Source organism: Aquarana catesbeiana, linkage group LG10 (assembly GCF_042186555.1).
Source record: "Aquarana catesbeiana isolate 2022-GZ linkage group LG10, ASM4218655v1, whole genome shotgun sequence".
Lineage (NCBI taxonomy): Eukaryota > Metazoa > Chordata > Amphibia > Anura > Ranidae > Aquarana > Aquarana catesbeiana.
The window spans coordinates 7,616,361-7,635,647 of NC_133333.1; the positions used below are offsets into that span (position 1 = coordinate 7,616,361).

A 19,287-nucleotide genomic window follows, 5' to 3' on the forward strand; every position below is an offset into this window, starting at 1 on the left:
GCAACGCTTTTAAAGCACTGTAAAAGCGATTTGAAAGCAGCGCTAAGTGGGCACTTTAAACCCCTTTTTAACCCCTTCTGGGGGGGTTTAAAGCGCCCCGCTAGTGGCACCAAAGCGCCACTATAACAGCAGTAAAGCTAACGCCCCCCCCCCCCTCCAGCCCCAGTGTGAAAGTTGCCTTACTGATGGCACTGAAAGGTCTAAACTGTATATTCTATAACACATACAGTATATCATATAAAGACGCAAAGCTGACAATTCTGCAGCAGCTTAAACATTATTTTTGTTTTTCTTTCTATTGACGAACAAAGTCTCATAACCTCTGCAGAGGAAACATTCGCAACATTTTTGATACTTTATGTAATAATAGCATTTATAAACACCTTGGAAAAATAGAAGTGAAACATTGTATACAAAACAATCATAACATACAAAAATGTTTCCACCTCTGTCCTTGACTGTAGGGATTGTGTTCTCAGGGTCATAGTCAGCGATTTTCTTCCTCCAAACACAGCGAGTTCCCCTCCTCAAGAAGGCACATGTACAGTCATGCCAATGAACATCTGAATGATTCAGAGGAGGTCAGATGAGACCAAAATTGAGCTCTTTGGCATTAACTCAACTCGCCGTGTTTGAACGAAGAATACAACTAAGACTATAACCTTAAGAACTCCATCCCTACAGTCAAGCACGGAAGTGGAAACATGATGCTTTGGGGCTGTTTCTCTGCTAAAAGTACAGGCCGACTTTGCCGCATTGAGGAGCCAATAGACAGGGCCATATATTGTAAAATCTTGGAGGAGAACCTTCTTCCCTCACCAGAACTCTGAAGATGGGTGGTGGATGGGTCTTCTCCAGCATGACAATGACCCAAAACATACCACCAAGGCAACAAAGGAGTGGCTCAAGAAGAAGCACATTAAGGTCATGGAGTGGCCTAGCCAGTCTCCAGACCTTAATCCTATAGAAAATTTATGGAGGGAGCTGAAACTTCGAGTTGCCAAGAGACGGCCAAGAAACCTTAAAGAATTTAGAGAAGATCTATAAAGAAGAGTGGACCAGAATCCCTCCTGAGATGTGTGCAAACCTGGTCACCATCTACAAGAAACGTCTGACCTCTGTGATCGCCAACAAGGGTTTCTCCACCAACAACTAAGTCATGTTCTGCTTGGGGATCAAATACTTATTTTACTCACTGAAATCCATTTACAACATTTGTATTGTGTGTTTTTTTCTGGATTTTTGGTTGATATTCTGTTTCTATCATATAAAATACACCTATGATAAAAATGATAGACCCTTCATTTCTTTGTAAGTGGGCAAACTTACACAATCTGCAGGGGATCAAATCGTTATTTCCCCCCCACTGTATAATTTTATAGAGGGCGGAAAATGTAGAAAACCTGGAGAAGGATGTAATAAGGCATCCTGAAAGCTTTCTTCTATAATACGATAAATCTGCCAATAAAGAGGAGCGCCTGAACCTCGAACTTCCCAAAAAAATAACAAAGTACTTATTGTATAGAGAAGAATATTATATAGAGAAGAAAGCAATAATTGTATAAATAAGAAGACTATCATTGGTGTTCCCTCTTTTGGATAGTTATTGATTAGTATAAATAAATACATACATATATATACCTGTAGATATTCAGATTCAGATGCAGAATACTTTATTATTCCCCAGAGAAATTATTATCAATGGGTATTGATCAGTATAAACAAATAGCTATAGATACTGAATGATATTGATTAGTATAAATTAATACCTACAGATACTAATGGGTATTGATTAGCATAAATGAATACCTGTAGATATCTATGGTTATTGATTAGTAGAAATGAATACTTGTAGATATCTATGGTTATTGATTAGTAGAAATGAATACCTGCAGATACTGATTGCTACTGATTAGTATAAATGAATACCTATAGATACTAATGGGTATTGATTAGTAGAAACGAATACTTGTAGACACTGATGGGTATTGATTAGTATAAATCAGGGATATGCAATTAGCGGACCTCCAGCTGTTGCAAAACTACAAATCCCATAATGCCTCTGCCTCTGGGTGTCATGCTTGTTGCTGTCAGAGTCTTGCTAAGCCTCATGGGACTTGTAGTTCTGCAACAGCTGGAGGTCCACTAATTGCATATCCCTGGTATTAATGAATAACTGTAGATATCAATGGTTATTGATCAGTATAAATAAATACTTGTAGTGACTGATAGTTATTGGATGAGTATAACTGAATACTTGTAGATATATATGGTTATTGAATAGTAGAAATGAATGCATGTAGATATTGATGGTTATTGATTAGTATACATGAATACCTGCAGATACTGATTGCTATTGATTAGTATAAATGATTACCTGTAGATATCGATGGTTAATAATCAGTATAAATAAATACTTATAGATACTTATAAGTATAAATGTATACCTGTAGATATGGATGGTTATTGATCAGTATAAATGAATACCAGATATTGATGGCTATTGACTAGTATAAATGAATACCTGTCTATACCAATTGCTATTGATTAGTATAAATGAATACCTGTCTATACCAATTGCTATTGATTAGTATAAATGAATACCTGCAGAGACTGATTACTATTGATTAATATAAGCCCCCTGTAATGATCTGGGGTGATTATGCTCAAGTGGTGTATGCGTTTTCAGGCACACCGGTCAGTCCAGACTGTATTTTTAAGAGCGTGGCAGCCCAATTTTATTTAAACAAAACAAACTTCACAGAAAGTCTTCCCTCGCAGGGGGTTCCACCATCATTGTATAACAGAAAACTTCAGACTCCTGGCTCGCTCACTTAGTCAAACTCCCTCCTGGAGCTTACATGCTCAGCTGCGCGCTGCTTGGTCGCGGGGCCACATCTGCCTCCTGTAGACTCCTAGAGACCGCCTGTCTCTCTTTCCTGGAGGAGTCTCCACCGACTCCTACACCAGGCCCCCTGCCTGTAGGGTGGAGCTGTTTCCAAGTGCGAGCCCTGAGCTCTCTTCCTGAGGGGAATATAAAACCAGCCCACAGGTGTGGAATCATCATGCCCGTCTTTGCAAAAACCAGGCTGAAGGTGATAATAAACACCGTGACCCGGAGTCACCTCTCCACGCCCCGTTCACACCGGTGCGACTTATCATGCAATTTGACAATTCCAAATCTCATGACAAGTTGCACCTCATTGCTGGCAATGGAACTGTTCATATTGTCCCAACTCATGTCACAGCAATGATAAAAAAGGTTCCTGCTCTACTTTTTACCAATTTCATTGCAACTCGCATAGACTTCTGTTAAATTAAGTTGCAAGCCGCAATGAAACAATGAAATCGGGAGTGCAAATTGCACTGATGTGCGGCTTTGAAATCCTGCTGGAGCAGCGCGATTTCAAAGCAGCACCGGTGTGAATGGGGACTAAAAGAATACTTATAGATACTGATGATTATTGATTAGTATTAATGAATACCTGTAGATACTGATGGTTATTGATTAGTATACATGAATACTTGTAGATACTGATGGTTATTGATTAGTATACATGAATACTTATAGATACTGATGATTATTGATTAGTATTAATGAATACCTGTAGATACTGATGGTTATTGATTAGTATACATGAATACTTGTAGATACTGATGGTTATGAATTAGTATCAATGAATACTTGTAGATACTGATGGTTATTGATTAGTATTAATGAATACTTGTAGATACTGATGGTTATTGATTAGTATACATGAATACTTGTAGATACTGATGGTTATTGATTAGTATACATGAATACTTGTAGATACTGATGGTTATTGATTAGTATTATTGAATACCTGTAGGTGCTGATGGTTATTGATTAGTATTAATGAATACCTGTAGGTGCTGATGGTTATTGATTAGTATAAATGAATACTTGTAGATACTGATGGTTATGAATTAGTATTAATGAATACCTGTAGGTACTGATGGTTATTGATTAGTATAAATAAATAAATACTCGTATATACTAATGAATATTGATTAGTATACATGAATACCTGTAGATATGTATGGCTGCTGATTAGTATAAAGAATACTTGTAGGTATTGATGGCTATTGATCAGTATAAATGACTACCTCTAGGTATTGATGGTTATTGATTAGTATAAATGAATACCTGTAGACATCAATGGCGATCTCCTCTCCCACCACACACACCTCATACATGGTGCCGGTGTTGGTCAGACGGATGGTCCTCCTCTCGGTCATGTTGTCCTCAGCGATGACACTCTGCATTGTGACAAGAATCGCCTTGTGTCAGTTTATAGGGTGAGGTCACCTCGGCAGTTTGGGGACGGAGGAGGGGAGGGCATTAATGTCATCAGCAGAGCAGGTCACACAGGCTGCATCCTCTCGGCGTGTGTCATGTGTGGATAATGAAGCCTCCTTACATTTCTTCTGCAGAAGTCGAGGATTTTCTTCTCTCCGGGGTGTAGCGAGGATGTGGCGCGAGGCCAAATCCAATAATTGTTGTGGAGAGGGAGGGGAGGAAGGCGAGATCTCTCCACTTCTGGCACAGAGTTGGCTGCAGTTGGCACACTTCATATACCTTCCAGCCAGCGACACACTTAAAGAGGACCTGTCACTAAGGTTACAAGTCTGCATGAATAAAATTCCTGGCATGTCACAATGTACAGAAATAGTATCATTTTTCAGGAAAGCTCCAACTTTTATCATTAAAAGACCATCCTTAAACTCCAGTCAGTGACTTTGCCTAGGCTGTGATGATGTCATCAGCAGGGCTGGTGCAAAGATATTTGACACCCTAGGCGAAATCTCATTTTGCTGGCCCCCCTTGGCTCCACTCCTGACTCCACCCCCTTTGCCCTGCCCATTAATACCCCACCATTTTAATGAAGCGCCCATTAAATGCAGCCCACCAGCGCCAATCAAATGCAGCCTCACCAACGCCCATTAAATACAGCCTCACCAGCGCCCATCAAATGCAGCCTCACCAGCGCCCATCAAATGCAGCCTCACCAGTGCCCATCAAATGCAGCCTCACCAGTGCCCATCAAATGCAGCCTCACCAGCGCCCATCAAATGCAGCCTCACCAACGCCCATTAAATACAGCCTCACCAGCGCCCATCAAATGCAGCCTCACCAGCGCCCATCAAATGCAGCCTCACCAGTGCCCATCAAATGCAGCCTCACCAGTGCCCATCAAATGCAGCCTCACCAGCGCCCATCAAATGCAGCCTCACCAGTGCCCATCAAATGCAGCCTCACCAGCGCCCATCAAATGCAGCCTCACCAGCGCCCATCAAATACAGCCTCACCAGTGCCCATCAAATGCAGCCTCACCAGTGCCCATTAAATTCAGCCTCACCAGTGCCCATTAAATGCAACCCCATCAGCACCCATCAAATACCACCTCACCAGCACCCATCAAATTCAGCCTCACCAGCACCCATCAAATTCAGCCTCACCAGCACCCATCAAATGCAGCCTCACCAGTGCCCATCAAAAGCAGCCTCACCAGTTCCCTATCAAATGCAGATTCACCAGCGCCCATTAAATGCAGCCCACCAGCGCCCATTAAATGCAACCACATTAGCGCCTATCAAATACCACCTCACCAGCGCCCATTAAATGCAGCCTCACCAGCGCCCATCAAGAATGTTTGCTTGCTTCCACACCAGTGTCCAGACGCCCTAGGCAGCAGTGCGCCCTAGGCAGCTGCCTAGTTTGCCTAGGGGTAGCATCGGCCCTGGTCATCAGCCTGCTGCAGGCAGGAAGAAGCATTTCCTCAGTCTCCTCTCCCCTCAGTGAGGAGTTGGTGGAGCTTTTCTGAATAAAATGATCCTGTTGCTGCACCTGAAGACGTGAGGAATGTAGACGTGTGGACCTTCATCCCAAACCATTATCATTTGCCTGTGTTTTTATTCGACCCTTGCAGGGAGGGTGTGGGAAGCTTCACAAAGTATCACTAAGTTCCTCCGGCATTTCTGAGAACTGAGGTGATGTTGTAACATCCAATTCTTGTGTATCCGCTCTGCAATCTGACAGCCTTAGTGAACGCTGTGGTTTTAAAGCTGACGTTTAATCTGCTTTTATTTTGTCCTCCTTGATCCCTACCCCCCACACCCTCATCAACATGTTATTGTCATTTTTTAAAATTTTAATTCCATACCTTATTTTAGCCCGTGTAATGTCATCACTGGGTCTCTGTGCCTCACTATGCAGTGCAGGCAGATCATGGCTGGTGGGCGGGGGCCAGCAGGGTGCTGTACACAGCTTCCTGAAAACATCAGTACTCCTCTCAAGAGCCCTCAGCACTGATGCAAGCAGTGGGAGGAGTTATGCAAATATCAAAATGCTTTGCTGGGTGGGAGTCCGGAGGAGTGGGCGTCCCTAAGGTCAGGCTTAATTTGCATACAGACTGCGGTTACAAAACGGCCCTCACTTGAATGATTGGGTCACGATCCGTCTGTTGCAAGCAGTGCCGGGACAAGGACATCTAGAGCCCAGGGCGACCATGCCATATTGCGTCCCCCCCCCAGATGTATGAGCATTATGTGTCAGCAGAAAATCCCCCCCCCCCCAAAAAAAAATCGAGCACTAATCTACATGCTTACCCCCTAAGCATAATTTCCCCTTCTCCCAGTACAAATCTGCCCCCCCCCACTGAAACCCCCTCCTTCCCAGAACAAATCTTTGCCCCCCCTCACCCCCCCCCCAGCTAAAATCCTCTCTCCCCCCCCCAAAAAAAAGGCACAAACCCCTCAAATGCAGTGGCGGCTGGTGCTGTATATTTTTTGGGGGGGCGGCAAACAAGACACCCGTCACCCCCCCCGGTCGGTCCCTGGTCCATCCCCCCCACCAGCCCCGCACTTACCCCATCTAGCAGCATCGGCTTCACTTCCTCCTTGGCGGCTTCCCTCCTCCTTCCTTTGGCGGCCAATATGATCGCTTCCCCTCTCAGGCCAATCAGGTCTTAAGACCCACTTCCTGATTGGCCCGGAATCAGGAAGACATTAGTGAATATTATTTCGCTGATGTCACACAACAGGGTGGGCTCGGGGCGCAGTGTTCTGTGCCCCGAGCCCGCCCCTTTTTTAAGCCAATTAGAGCCTCTGGCTCTAAAATGTGCTTCTAAAAAGAAAAAAAAACCCATTGAAATCCATGCGTCCGGCGCCCTGCATGTAGATTAGGGGGCCGGGGCGCATGGATTGGGGGGGGCGGCGCCCCTGGGCTCCTAATGAACGGGCCGCCACTGCTCAAATGTCCTCTCTGAGCACAACCCCCCCACTTCCCCCCAGCACAAATTCCCCTCCCCCAATTCCTCATCCTAGCACAATTCCCCCCCCCCGCACCTCAAAGTTCCCCTCCTACCAGACATACCTCCCAATCATCCATACTAGCACAATCTCCCCCCCCCCCCAAAAAAAATAAGTCCCCTCCTCTAACAAATCCCTTCCCCCCTCTACCATATCACCTTTTCTAGCACAAATCCCCCCCAAGTCACCACTCCTAGCACACCTCCCCAAATTTCCCCTCCTAGAACCATTCTTACCCAGTGCCGCCCCCCCATTTCCTCCTAACACAAATCCCCTCCCCCCCACAATCTCCTCATGGTGCCCTCTCCACCTCACATGACACCACAGTGCCCAGGGCAGCCGCCCCCTCCTGCCCACCCTTTGTCCCAGCCCTGGTTGAAAGAGACAGGAAGTATAATTGCTTCTGCAGCTAAAGTGGCAGTAATAATGTGGCCCAACTGTAGGGTTTTACCACCCCCAAAACCGCTAGTGTGAATGAGCCGTATCAGCTCGATTCCAATTCTGGGAATCTGGAATCAGTTGTTGGAATCGTCTTGCTCACACTGGATGTTGGGAAGGGGAGGGGGGGCAGTAAAAATCGAATCTGAGCTTTTACCGCCCCCAAGTGCTACCCTGTTTAGCTGAGGGGGGGGGGTGCTTTGCTTCATGGCAGGAATGATACCCCCTGTTGCTTTCGATGGGCATAATGCCCCTCAAATGTGACCTATTCAAGTGAGTAGGGCTGCACTGCAAACACAAGTATTTTGCATGCAGGGGGGTTAAAGCAAGCGGCGAGGAGGCGTTATATCACATATGTTCTCTGAAGAGCGATCCAAACCTGGATCGCTCTTCGGAGACCAAAGCAAGTGTGAGCAAGCCCTACATTAAATGGAATCCCAAGCGGTTACACCTGGAGAGGAGTAGGACACCCCGTCCCCGGTGACTGGGAGAGGCTCCCAACATAATTACTCCCTTTGGCTCCATTTTTCGGATGCGCCACATTCCAAACCCGGATCTTATTGGATAATTATAAGACGGCAGGTCCGATCCGGCTCCAACAACCCTCTTCCACCAATCACAAAAAAATAATTAAAAGGGCTGACCTTGTTTTCATGGCGCCATCCTATGGAGGTGACCAAGAATAGAAACGCTGGATGGCCATCAACTGACAATACCGCTTTATGGCCACTAGATGGAGTTTATGATCATAGGTAGTAAATACTTATCAGCTCCATCTAGTGGTCGTAATGTGGTAATAAAAGAAATTGCATTTATAGGCGCCTTTCAGAACACCCAAGATCCCCTTACAAAGAAAGCAACAAAAAGGTCAATAAATAAATACACATGATATTATATTGGTATTTTCCTGATTCACTCACTTCTTACCGACAGTTCCACATTAACCGGTGTACATATCCCTTTATTACCATAACGCCTCGTCCCCATTTAATGCGGCTTTTTGAAATTGTGCAACTTCGTCTAAAAATCGCACAATTTCAAAGCCGCCTGCCAGTGCGACTCCAGGTGCGGCTTCGAAGACATCTGTGGCGGTTTCGTGCGCAGATGTCTATGCAAGTCCCACCCGAGATCGCCAACGGTAGTGCGGGAACTACTTTTTCAAAGCCGCAAAGTCGGCGTCACCACCGATTTGAACACGGCCATTGATGACAATAGGGTGCGACTTGCGTCGTGCGGTTTGACCTGTCAAATCGCATTATTGTTAGACAGGATTTATATAGCGCCGACAGTTTACGCAGCGCTTTACATTATAAAAGGGGAGACAAAACAGTTACAGTACAATTAAATACATGAGGATTAAGAGGGCCCTGCTCAGAAGAGCTTACAATCTAATAGGGTGGGGAAAAAGGTTGTAACCAGGGCCAGGACAAGGGGTGCGTAGCTCCCAGCTGTCCCTGATTTCGAGGGGCTGTCCCTGATTTGGAGCAATGTCCCTCTGTCTCTCCTCATTTGTCCCTCATTTTGGTCTGATCTCTATAGTTGTATATAAAATGCACTTTTTATCTTTCAAAAAGAGTTTCCCAGCGCTAAACCTTTCTCCACGCCGCTTTTTTTTCTTAATTTTTACAATCAGCTGACACCTGATGACTCATCGGTCGTTAAGGACGCGGCGGCCGCCTACTCCTTAACAACCGTGCTGTTTACTGGTTGCTAAGGATGCTGGCGGCTGCCGGGACCACTACTTTTTTTACTGCATGCATTTATTCATTCATTTTCCTTCTGTGAATTGAGTTTGATGCCTTTTCATGCGGTATTTACCGAGCGTTTTTTTTTTTTTTAGCATTTTGCCGTAAATACCATAAAACGATGTTGTGAATTGACAATTTCAAGATCACATGCGATATTTAGGCAAAACGTGTCTGGACACCTACATACCGCGTGCAATCTGGTTGTGTGAGAATGGAGCCCACTGGCTGGGAAGGGGTTAATATTCAGGGGCGATCAAAGGGGGGGTTAACGGTGCGCCTAACAGTGTGTGTGGCTTTTATTCCCGCTGTTTTTTTTTTTTTTTTTTTTCCAACCAGATTTCTGATCTGTGTGCAGAGCTCTGTGTTGTTTGTACACACAGGACTCTGTGCTGTGATTGGACACAGCCAATCAGCAGGTCTCAGCTATAGATCATTGACCGGGACCTGCTGACAACCAACCACAGTGCGGGTCAGTGGGGGGGGGGGGGTTGGGGGCACACATGCGTGCCACAAAACCCGGAGAGCAAGCTGCCAACGTTCATTTACATTGCTGAGCCTGTAGCTGCCACTTGGCCGCAGTAAATATTCCGTGACTGAGCGGCAAGTCATTAAACAATTTAAATAAACTACAAAACGCTCGACTCATCATCAATGGAGTGTTGTAAATAAATGGATGATAACTAATAATTGTTATTGTAACTATTTGAGTGCAGCGGCAGGTATGGATGGAATGCCAACTCCTCATACACACACAATCTACTACACAAAACATGCAACATTGTATCCAAACAAAAACATTGTGTGACTACACTATAACCAAAAGTATTGTGACAGCTGCCTTTACACGCACATGAACTTTAATGACATCCCAGTCTTAGTCCGTAGGGTTCAATATTGAGTTGGCTCCGCCCTTTGCAGCTATAACAGCTTCAACTCTTCTGGGAAGGCCGTCCACAAGGTTTAGGAGGGTGTCTATGGGAATGTTTGACCATTCTTTTTCAGAAGAACATTTGTGAGGTCAGGCACTGATGTTGGATGAGAAGGCCTGGGTCGCAGTCTCCTCTCTAATTCATCCCAAAGGTGTTCTATCGGGTTGAGGTCAGGACTCTGTGCAGGCCAGTCAAGTTCCTCCACCCCAAACTCACTCATCCATGTTTTTATGGGCCTTGCTTTGTGCACTGGTCCAAATCATTTGTTGGAGGGGGGGTTACGGTGTGGGGTTGCTTTTCAGGGGTTGGACTTGGCCCCTTAGTTCCAGTGAAGGGAACTCTTAAGGCGTCAGCATACCAAGACATTTTGGACAATTTCATGCTCCCAACTTTGAGGGAGGAGTTTGGGGACGGCCCCTTCCTGTTCCAACATGACTGCGCACCAGTGCACAAAGCAAGGTCCATAAAGACATGGATGAGCGAGTTTGGGGTGGAGAAACATGACTGGCCTGCACAGAGTCCTGACCTCAACCCGATAGAACACCTTTGTTATGAATTAGAGCAGAGACTGCGAGCCAGGCCTTCTCATCCAACATCAGTGTCTGTCATGTATCAGGTGTGACCAGAACTGTGTGAACAGCAACTGAGGAAACCAAACGTATGTAAGGTGAAAATATTATGATTTATTTAAGTTAAGTGAAAATATATAAATACAACCACCTTCCAATAATCACACAGTGCACAATAAACCAATACCAAACAGAGACCCACAGAGGTACATCAGGCTGTCAGGCAGTCATCTAGTTGGGCAGCGGGCTCCGGGTCGTCTGGCTGGGCAGCGGGGTCCGGGTCATCTGGCTGGGCAGCGGGCTCTGGGTTGTCTGGCTGGGCAGCGGGCTCCGGGTCGTCTGGCTGGGCAGTGGGCTCCGGGTCATCTGGCTGGGCAGCGGGCTCCGGGTCATCTGGCTGGGCAGCAGGCTCCGGGTCATCTGGCTGGGCAGCGGGCTCCGGGTCATCTGGCTAGGCAGCGGGCTCCGGGTCATCTGGCTGGGCAGCGGGCTCCGGGTCGTCTGGCTGGGCAGCGGGGTCCGGGTCATCTGGCTGGGCAGCGGGCTCTGGGTTGTCTGGCTGGGCAGCGGGCTCCGGGTCATCTGGCTGGGCAGCGGGCTCCGGGTCATCTGGCTGGGCAGCGGGCTCCGGGTCATCTGGCTGGGCAGCGGGCTCCGGGTCATCTGGCTGGGCAGCGGGCTCTGGGTCATCTGGCTGGGCAGCGGTCTCCGGGTTGTCTGGCTGGGCAGCGGGCTTCAGGTCATCTGGCTGGGCAGCGGGCCCTGGGTCATCTGGCTGGGCAGCGGGCCCTGGGTCATCTGGCTGGGCAGCGGGCCCCGGGTCATCTGGCTGGGCAGCGGGCTCCGGGTCATCTGGCTGGGCTGCGGGCCCCGGGTCATCTGTCTGGGCAGCGGGCTCCGGGTCATCTGGCTGGGCTGCGGGCCCCGGGTCATCTGGCTGGGCAGCGGGCCCTGGGTCATCTGGCTGGGCAGCGGGCCCCGGGTCATCTGGCTGGGCAGCGGGCTCTGGGTCATCTGGCTGGGCAGCTGGTTCTGGGACGTCTGACTGGATAGCAGGCTCTAGGTCATCCGGCTGGGCAGCGAGCACCGTATCAGCAGATACGGGTAATGGGCACCGGCCCAACAAGCTAGGTAACGGGCACCGGCCCAGTAGGCTGGGTACTGGGCACCGGCTCAGCAAGCTGGGTGACAGGCACTGACTCAGCAAGTCGGATGATGGGTACTAGCTTCACAAGCCAGGTGACGGACACCGGTTCAGCAGACTGGGTAGCGGGCACCGGCTCCACAGGCTCAGTAACAGGCACCGGCCCCACAGGCTGTGTAACGAGCACCGGAACTTTAGGCCAGGAATACAAACTTCAGGCCGGGACACGGACACCGGAACTTCAGGCTGGGACACGAGCTCCGGAACTTCAGGCTGGCTGGGACACGAGCTTCGGAACTTCAGGCCGGGACACGAGCTCCGGAACTTCAGGCCGGGACACGAGCTTTGGAACTTCAGGCTGGCTGGGACACGAGCTTCGGAACTTCAGGCCGGGACACGAGCTCCGGAACTTCAGGCCGGGACACGAGCTTTGGAACTTCAGGCCGGGACACAAGCTCAGGAACTTCAGGCCGGTACACGAGCTCCGGAACTTCAGGCTGGGACACGAGCTCCGGAACTTCAGGCTGGCTGGGACACGAGCTTCGGAACTTCAGGCCGGGACACGAGCTCCGGAACTTCAGGCCGGGACACGAGCTTTGGAACTTCAGGCCGGGACACGAGCTCCGGAACTTCAGGCTGGGACACGAGCTCCGGAACTTCAGGCCGGGACATGGGCACCGGAACTTCAGGCCGGGACACGAGCTCTGGAACTTCAGGCCGGGACAGCAGGCAGAAAGTTGTCAGGGTTAGGTTCCATATCATCAAAGGCCAACTTGGCTCCATTGGTAGTCATGGAGGTAGATCGCACGGCTGGAGCAGATTGGCTGGTGCGGAGGCAGGTTGGGTTACTGTCAGGATCGTATGAGTTGGAAAGGACTTCCGTTTCTTCTTTGGCTTAGCTACTGAAGTTCTGTAGGTGACTGCAGGGCTGTAGGTAAGGGGTGAAGCAGACTGGAGAGGACGGCTGGAACACGGCAGGGAAGAGGGAACAGTGGCTGGGGGAAGTTTTTGTGGGGTTGTTGTGGGCAGCAGAGAAGAGGCAGATGGATAAAAGGCAGGATAGGTGCAGGGAGTAGACACAGGGTATTGGTATTTGGTGGGAAGCAGAGTGTACTGGGCTGAGACTGAGGTTGCCATGGGCGATGGATGGGGGAAAAGACATTTGGTCAGGCAGGTGTCTGGCAGCAGAATAGGTTAGTTGTGGTCTGGCTGAGGCTGATTGCAATATATCAGACCATGCTTGGAGCACTGGTTGGACAAAAAACGGTCCACATGCTGCCTGTCTAATAAGGGTCCGTACTGAGTTAATACATTCTATGAGCACTTGTTGAGGACAAGCTGAATAGCGCTCAAAAAACTCGGCAGAATTATCCTCTAAAAGCCACACCAGAGACTCCACCTGATTAATACTGAAAGGGGGAAGAAAAATCATTCCGGCCCTTTGGAACACAGGACAGGGCCAGCTCCGTACATATTTGAATTAAAGGCTGAACATCCCCAAACAGCACACAGCCCCGATCGACCCGGGAGTGAGCCGAACGGATGATCTCTAGCAGCTGGTCACTGGTCCACTCTTTCAGTGTCTGGCGGAGATATTCACCACTCTCTGACGCCAGCAGAGAATAATAAACAATCACATCAGATTTTTTATCTCAGCAAAGCAAACAGAGATGGTTCCTCTGAGCAGCCACTTCTGGTCAGGGGTGGCCTTGGCATACCGTCATGTGTGGACAGCAACAGAGGAAACCAAATGTAAGGAAGGTGAAAATATTATGATTTATTTAAGATAAGTGAAAATATATAAATACAACCACCTCCAATAATCACACAGTGCACAATAAACCAATACCAAACAGAGACCCGCAAACAATAATAGTCAGACAAGTATATACAATAAATAGGGGAATGCCAGAATCGTAATCGTAGCCAGGCCAGGGTCATCAACGGGAGATCAGCAGATGGGGGCAGGGAGCAAACAGGACAGGGAGGGGATGGATGGATAAGGCTGCAGGGCAAAGGTAACAGGATCACAGGAGGGACAGGTTCAGGATCGGGATCAGAGACAGGATCAGGATCAGGACTCACAGATTCAGGGCGCAAGGAAGATACCAAAGCAACTATGTGTGTTGTGTGTGTTGCCGGGTATTTATACACTTCTATTGCAATCAGGCTCAGGTGTCGCCTGATCGCAGGAGATGATGTCGGCTCCACACTGCCGGGAACCACCCGCTGGTGGACGCCAGTACTGCGGCCCAAGGAACAGATGTTGCCACCAGCAGGTGAAAGCTCCCCTGACAAGTTCCAGACTGCCAGGAGACACCCCTGCTGGCGGACATCAGTACTGCAAGCCAGATGTCCGACAGCGCCACCAGCAGGCGGAACCTTTCCTGACAGTGCCCGACCTCACAAATGCGCTTCTGGAAGAATGGTCAAACGTTCCCATAGACACACTCCTAAACCTTGTGGATGGCCTTTCATAGAAGAGTTAAATCTGTTATAGCTGCCAAGGGTGGGCCAACTCAATACTAAGACTGGGATGCCATTAAAGTTCATGTGCGTGTAAAGGCAGGCGTCCCAATACTTTTGCTAATATAGTGTATATATTGTCTAATTTCTTATTATCCAGTGAAGTTTCAATAGAATGTTTTCAGACCTTAAATATTATACTATTGTATACTATGGGGTGTATTTAAAAAAAAATTTCACAGCGATATTCACCAACTGTCCATATTCTGTGCAAAAAACAAATGTTACTGGGCTATTTTCTCTCCAGGTCGAATGTTATTCATTCATACCCCTCCTAGCCCCCCCCCCAAAGCCCCCCCACTAGCACAACTCAACTCCCACCATAATTCCCCCCTCCCAGCACAAGTTTTTGTACCCCCCTCCCAGATAATCCTCTGAACTTACAGACCCCAATTATATTGCAGTATTAATCCATCCATCCCTCCGTGTCTAACAAAACAAACATAAATAGTTATATCCAAGAAAAGTCATTGTGTACAATATATCATCTTAAAGCAGTGTAGAGCCTCCCCCCTCCCCTCCCCCAGATCATTCTGTCACCCCTGAACTTGCAGGACCTCAGATACAATGCAGCACCCATTCATCCATCCATCCATCCCTCCATGTCTAGCAAAACATGCATAAAAAGTTGTATCCAAAAAAATCATTGTATACCATACCTTGTCTCTAATTACTTTCCTCCGTGACTTTTTAAAAGAATGTCTTCCAACCATAAATATATGATGGATTATATCGAAAAAATAATATCCATCCTGGTCAACTGCATGTACTTGTTTTGTGCAAATTGGGGCAAAATCGAATGTTACTAGGGTATTTTATTTCCAGGTCAAATGTTGTGATCAAGGCTACCTGACGAAACGCGTTAGTCCCCTTTTTATACTCTTCTGTCTGTCAACTAATAAAATCATTCATATGGATTTTGAGTTGCCGGCTCTTTCACCTGATTCTGATTCATTCACACTCCTCCTAGCACAAATCGCATGCCCTACCCCCTCACCACCCCCAAAAATTCCCCCTACTAGCACAAATCAACCCCCCCCTCTCCCACCACAAATCTTTGCAACCCCACCCTCATTCCCCTGATCAGTCTGTCTTTCCTGAACTTACAACATCTCTAATTTCTTATCCTTCAGTGAATGTCTCCAAGCCATAGATAATATATGATGGTAGGGTGTGTTTATAAAACATTTGTAGAGCCATTCATCCTGGTAAACTACATGTACATTTGTTCTGTGCAAACTGGGGCAAAATTGAATGTTATTAATTCGTATAGAAAAGAGTGAATCAAAAATAGAATCCTTTAGGAAAATACCGCATTATGGCCAATAGATGGAGAGGATGATCATAGAAAATAAATACTTCTCAGCTCCATCTAGTGGTCATAATGTGATATTTTCCTGATTTACTCTATTCTCATCGACAGCTCCACTTTAACTCGTGTAATATCTGTTTATTATTATAAGTCACATGTGTCACAAGACTCACCAGGCCATTTCATGTGCCCCTCGCAGCTCTCCTCTCGCCCCCACCTTGTCTCAGCAGTTGACAGCAGAGAGGAGGACAGAACTCCTCCAGATCCTGCTCTTCTTCATGATGCAGCCATGGAGTGGCTTGCCTCTGCACAACCCCTCCCCCAGTCTCAGCAGTTGGCAGCAGAGAGGAGGACAGAACTCCTCCTACAGATCCTGCACCTCTCTGTACAGCCGCTGCATCCCCTTGTCACTGCTCCCCCACCCCACCCCCCTCCTCCACCATCTCAGCAGTTGGCAGTAGAGAGGAGGACAGAACTCTTTCACCAGATCCTGCACTTCTCTGTACAGCCACTGCATCCCCTTGTCACTGCTCACCCACCCCACCCCCCCTCCACCATTGCAGCAGTTGGCAGCAGAGAGGAGGACTGAACTCCTCCTACAGATCCTGCACCTCTCTGTACAGCCACTGCATCCCCTTGTCACTGCTCCCCCCTCCACCATCTCAGCAGTTGGCAGCAGAGAGGAGGACAGGACTCCTTCACCAGATCCTGCACCTCAATGTGCAGCCCCTTGTCTCAGCATTCAGCAGGCTCCAGCAGCTGACTTCAGTCCTCCTCTGGTCCTTCTCCAGACCCTGTACTTTCTGCTTCCCAGCTCCGCCCCCAGTTTCTTCCCTGCAGCAACACAAGGTAAGGGGGGGTGCACTGTGATGTAAGGGAGGGTGGGGGACTCTTGACTTCTGATGGTGGTGGTGGGGGACTCTTGACTTCTGATGGTGGTAGTGGGGGATTCTTGACTTCTGATGGTGGTGGTGGGGGACTCTTGACTTCTGATGGTAGTAGTGGGGAACTCTTGACTTCTGATGGTGGGGGGCTCCTGACTTCTGATGGTGGTGGTGGGGGACTCTTGACTTCTGATGGTGGTGGGCTCTTGACTTCTGATGGTGGTGGTGGGGGGCTCTTGACTTCTGATGGTGGGGAGCTCTTGACTTCTGATGGTGGTGGTGGGGGGCTCTTGACTTCTGATGGTGGGGGACTCTTCACTTCTGATGGTGGGGGGCTTTTGACTTCTGATGGTGGTGGTGGGGGACTCTTGACTTCTGATGGTGGTAGTGGGGGACTCTTGACTTCTGATGGTGGTGGTGGGGGGCTCTTGACTTCTGATGGTGGTGGTGGGGGGCTCTTGACTTCTGATGGTGGTGGTGGTGGGCTCTTGACTTCTGATGGTGGTGGTGGGGGGCTCTTGACTTCTGATGGTGGTGGTGGGGGGCTCTTGACTTCTGATGGTGGTGGTGGGGAACTCTTGACTCCTGATGGTGTGGGGCTCTTGACTTCTGATGGTGGTGGTGGGGGACTCTTGACTTCTGATGGTGGGGAGCTCTTGACTTCTGATGGTGGTGGTGGGGCTCTTGACTTCTGATGGTGGGGGGCTCTTGGCTTCTGATGGTGGTGGTGGGGGACTCTTGACTTCTGATGGTGGAGGGCTCTTGACTTCTGATGGTGGTGGTGGGGGACTCTTGGCTTCTGATGGTGGTGGTGGGGGACTCTTGACTTCTGATGGTGGTGATGGGGAACTCTTGACTTCTGATGGTGGGGAGCTCTTGACTTCTGATGGTGGTGGTGGGGGGCTTTTGACATCTCATGTAAGGGGGGTGGGGTGCTCGGGACATCTAGACTGATACAACCAGCCCTTTGAGAGCAACCATAAAGCTAATGTGGCCGTGATGAAATTGAGTTTGACACCCTTGTTATAAATGGATGGAAAGATTATCTCTCTTCCCCCCATATTGAAGCCCTTTTTATATATATCAATGAGGATGTGCGTTCATCTTTATTTTCCAGCGGGGCGGAAAGGGTTGATATTACAAGGAAAAAATAAAATAATGGGCAGCTGTTTCCTGGGGTAAGATATTATGGTGTTGTCTGGTTGTGTAATACCGGCAGCACGGTAGAGCGCTCAGCTTATCGACCATAACAGCACTGACCCTTAACCACATCTTCTACCACGGCCAGAAATATCTCCAGAGGAACTTTACAACAGTGTGAGGGCGTGATAATGAAATTAGCGATCGTAAAAATGTTGGCATTTCCTATAGAGTCACAGTTTATTTTACACCACTGACGCATTTCTGGAACAGGTAGAAACCAGGTTCTGGATGGAGGTCAGCAGTAGGTCAAAGGGATTACCAGACCTCTAATTCTGAGGAGGCTTCTCTCAGCAAAAATTGTGTGTCAACCAAAAAGTGAGACCAGGAACTGGAGATTGTGGCTGGCTTGGTGTGCACCACCTGAATCTATGAACTTCACTTGAGAAATCGAAGAGCCGGGTGGAGAATTGAAAAAAATGAAGTACTGGATGGAGGTCAGAAGTAGGTCAAACGGATTACAGGACCTCTAGTTCTTGTGTCTCAATCTTTTTATTAAGTTTTTACAAATAGACAATACAAACATACACTGGTGGTATATCCACACCAAAAAAAAAAAAAAAAAAACATCTTACAATAACATTATACAGACTATCATAACTATAGCATCAAATTGAAGAGCCGGATGGAAAATTGTAAAAAATGAAGCACCGGATGGAGGTCAGAAGTAGGTCAAACTGATTACAGGACCTCTAGTTCTGAGGAGGCTTCTCTCAGCAAAAAATTGGGTGTCAACCAAAAAAGTGAGACCAGGAACTGGAGATTGTGGCTGGCTTGGTGGGCACCACCTGACTCTACGAACTTCAATTGAGAAATCGAAGAGCCGGGTGGAGAATTGAAAAAAATGAAGCACTGGATGGAGGTCAGAAGTAGGTCAAACGAATTACAGGACCTCTAGTTCTTGTGTCTCAATCTTTTTATTAAGTTTTTACAAATAGGCAATACAGACATACATTGGTGGCAGGGGCGTAACTAGAAATAGCAGGGCCCCATAGCAAAATGTTGTATAGTGCCCCCCTGCAAACACCCCCCCCCCACCCACAGCTGCCCTAGTGTCAATGCAGCGTGACCTGTGCCACATACAGAGTGACCTGTGCCCAATGCAGCGTGACCTGTGCACTATACAGCGTGACCTGTGCCCCATACAGGGTGACCTTTGCCCAATACAGGGTGACCTGTGCCCCATACAGCGTGACCTGTGCCCA

At 48.0% G+C, this 19,287-nt stretch overlaps 1 protein-coding gene across 2 annotated transcripts in view; it reads right to left on the reverse strand.

Moving 5' to 3' along the window:
• The window catches only part of LOC141110280 (protein-arginine deiminase type-1-like), a 45,993-nt gene extending 41,118 nt beyond the window's left edge, over positions 1-4,875 (reverse strand). Inside the window, exon 1 of one of the 2 annotated variants that reach the window (XM_073601568.1) lies at positions 4,210-4,875. In XM_073601568.1, coding sequence (XP_073457669.1) covers positions 4,210-4,214 — 5 coding nt within the window. In that variant the 5' untranslated portion in view covers positions 4,215-4,875. Of the gene's footprint in view, positions 1-4,168 lie in introns of both variants that reach the window. The other variant, XM_073601567.1, reaches the window with a different exon arrangement.
• Positions 4,876-19,287: the final 14,412 nt, after the last annotated feature.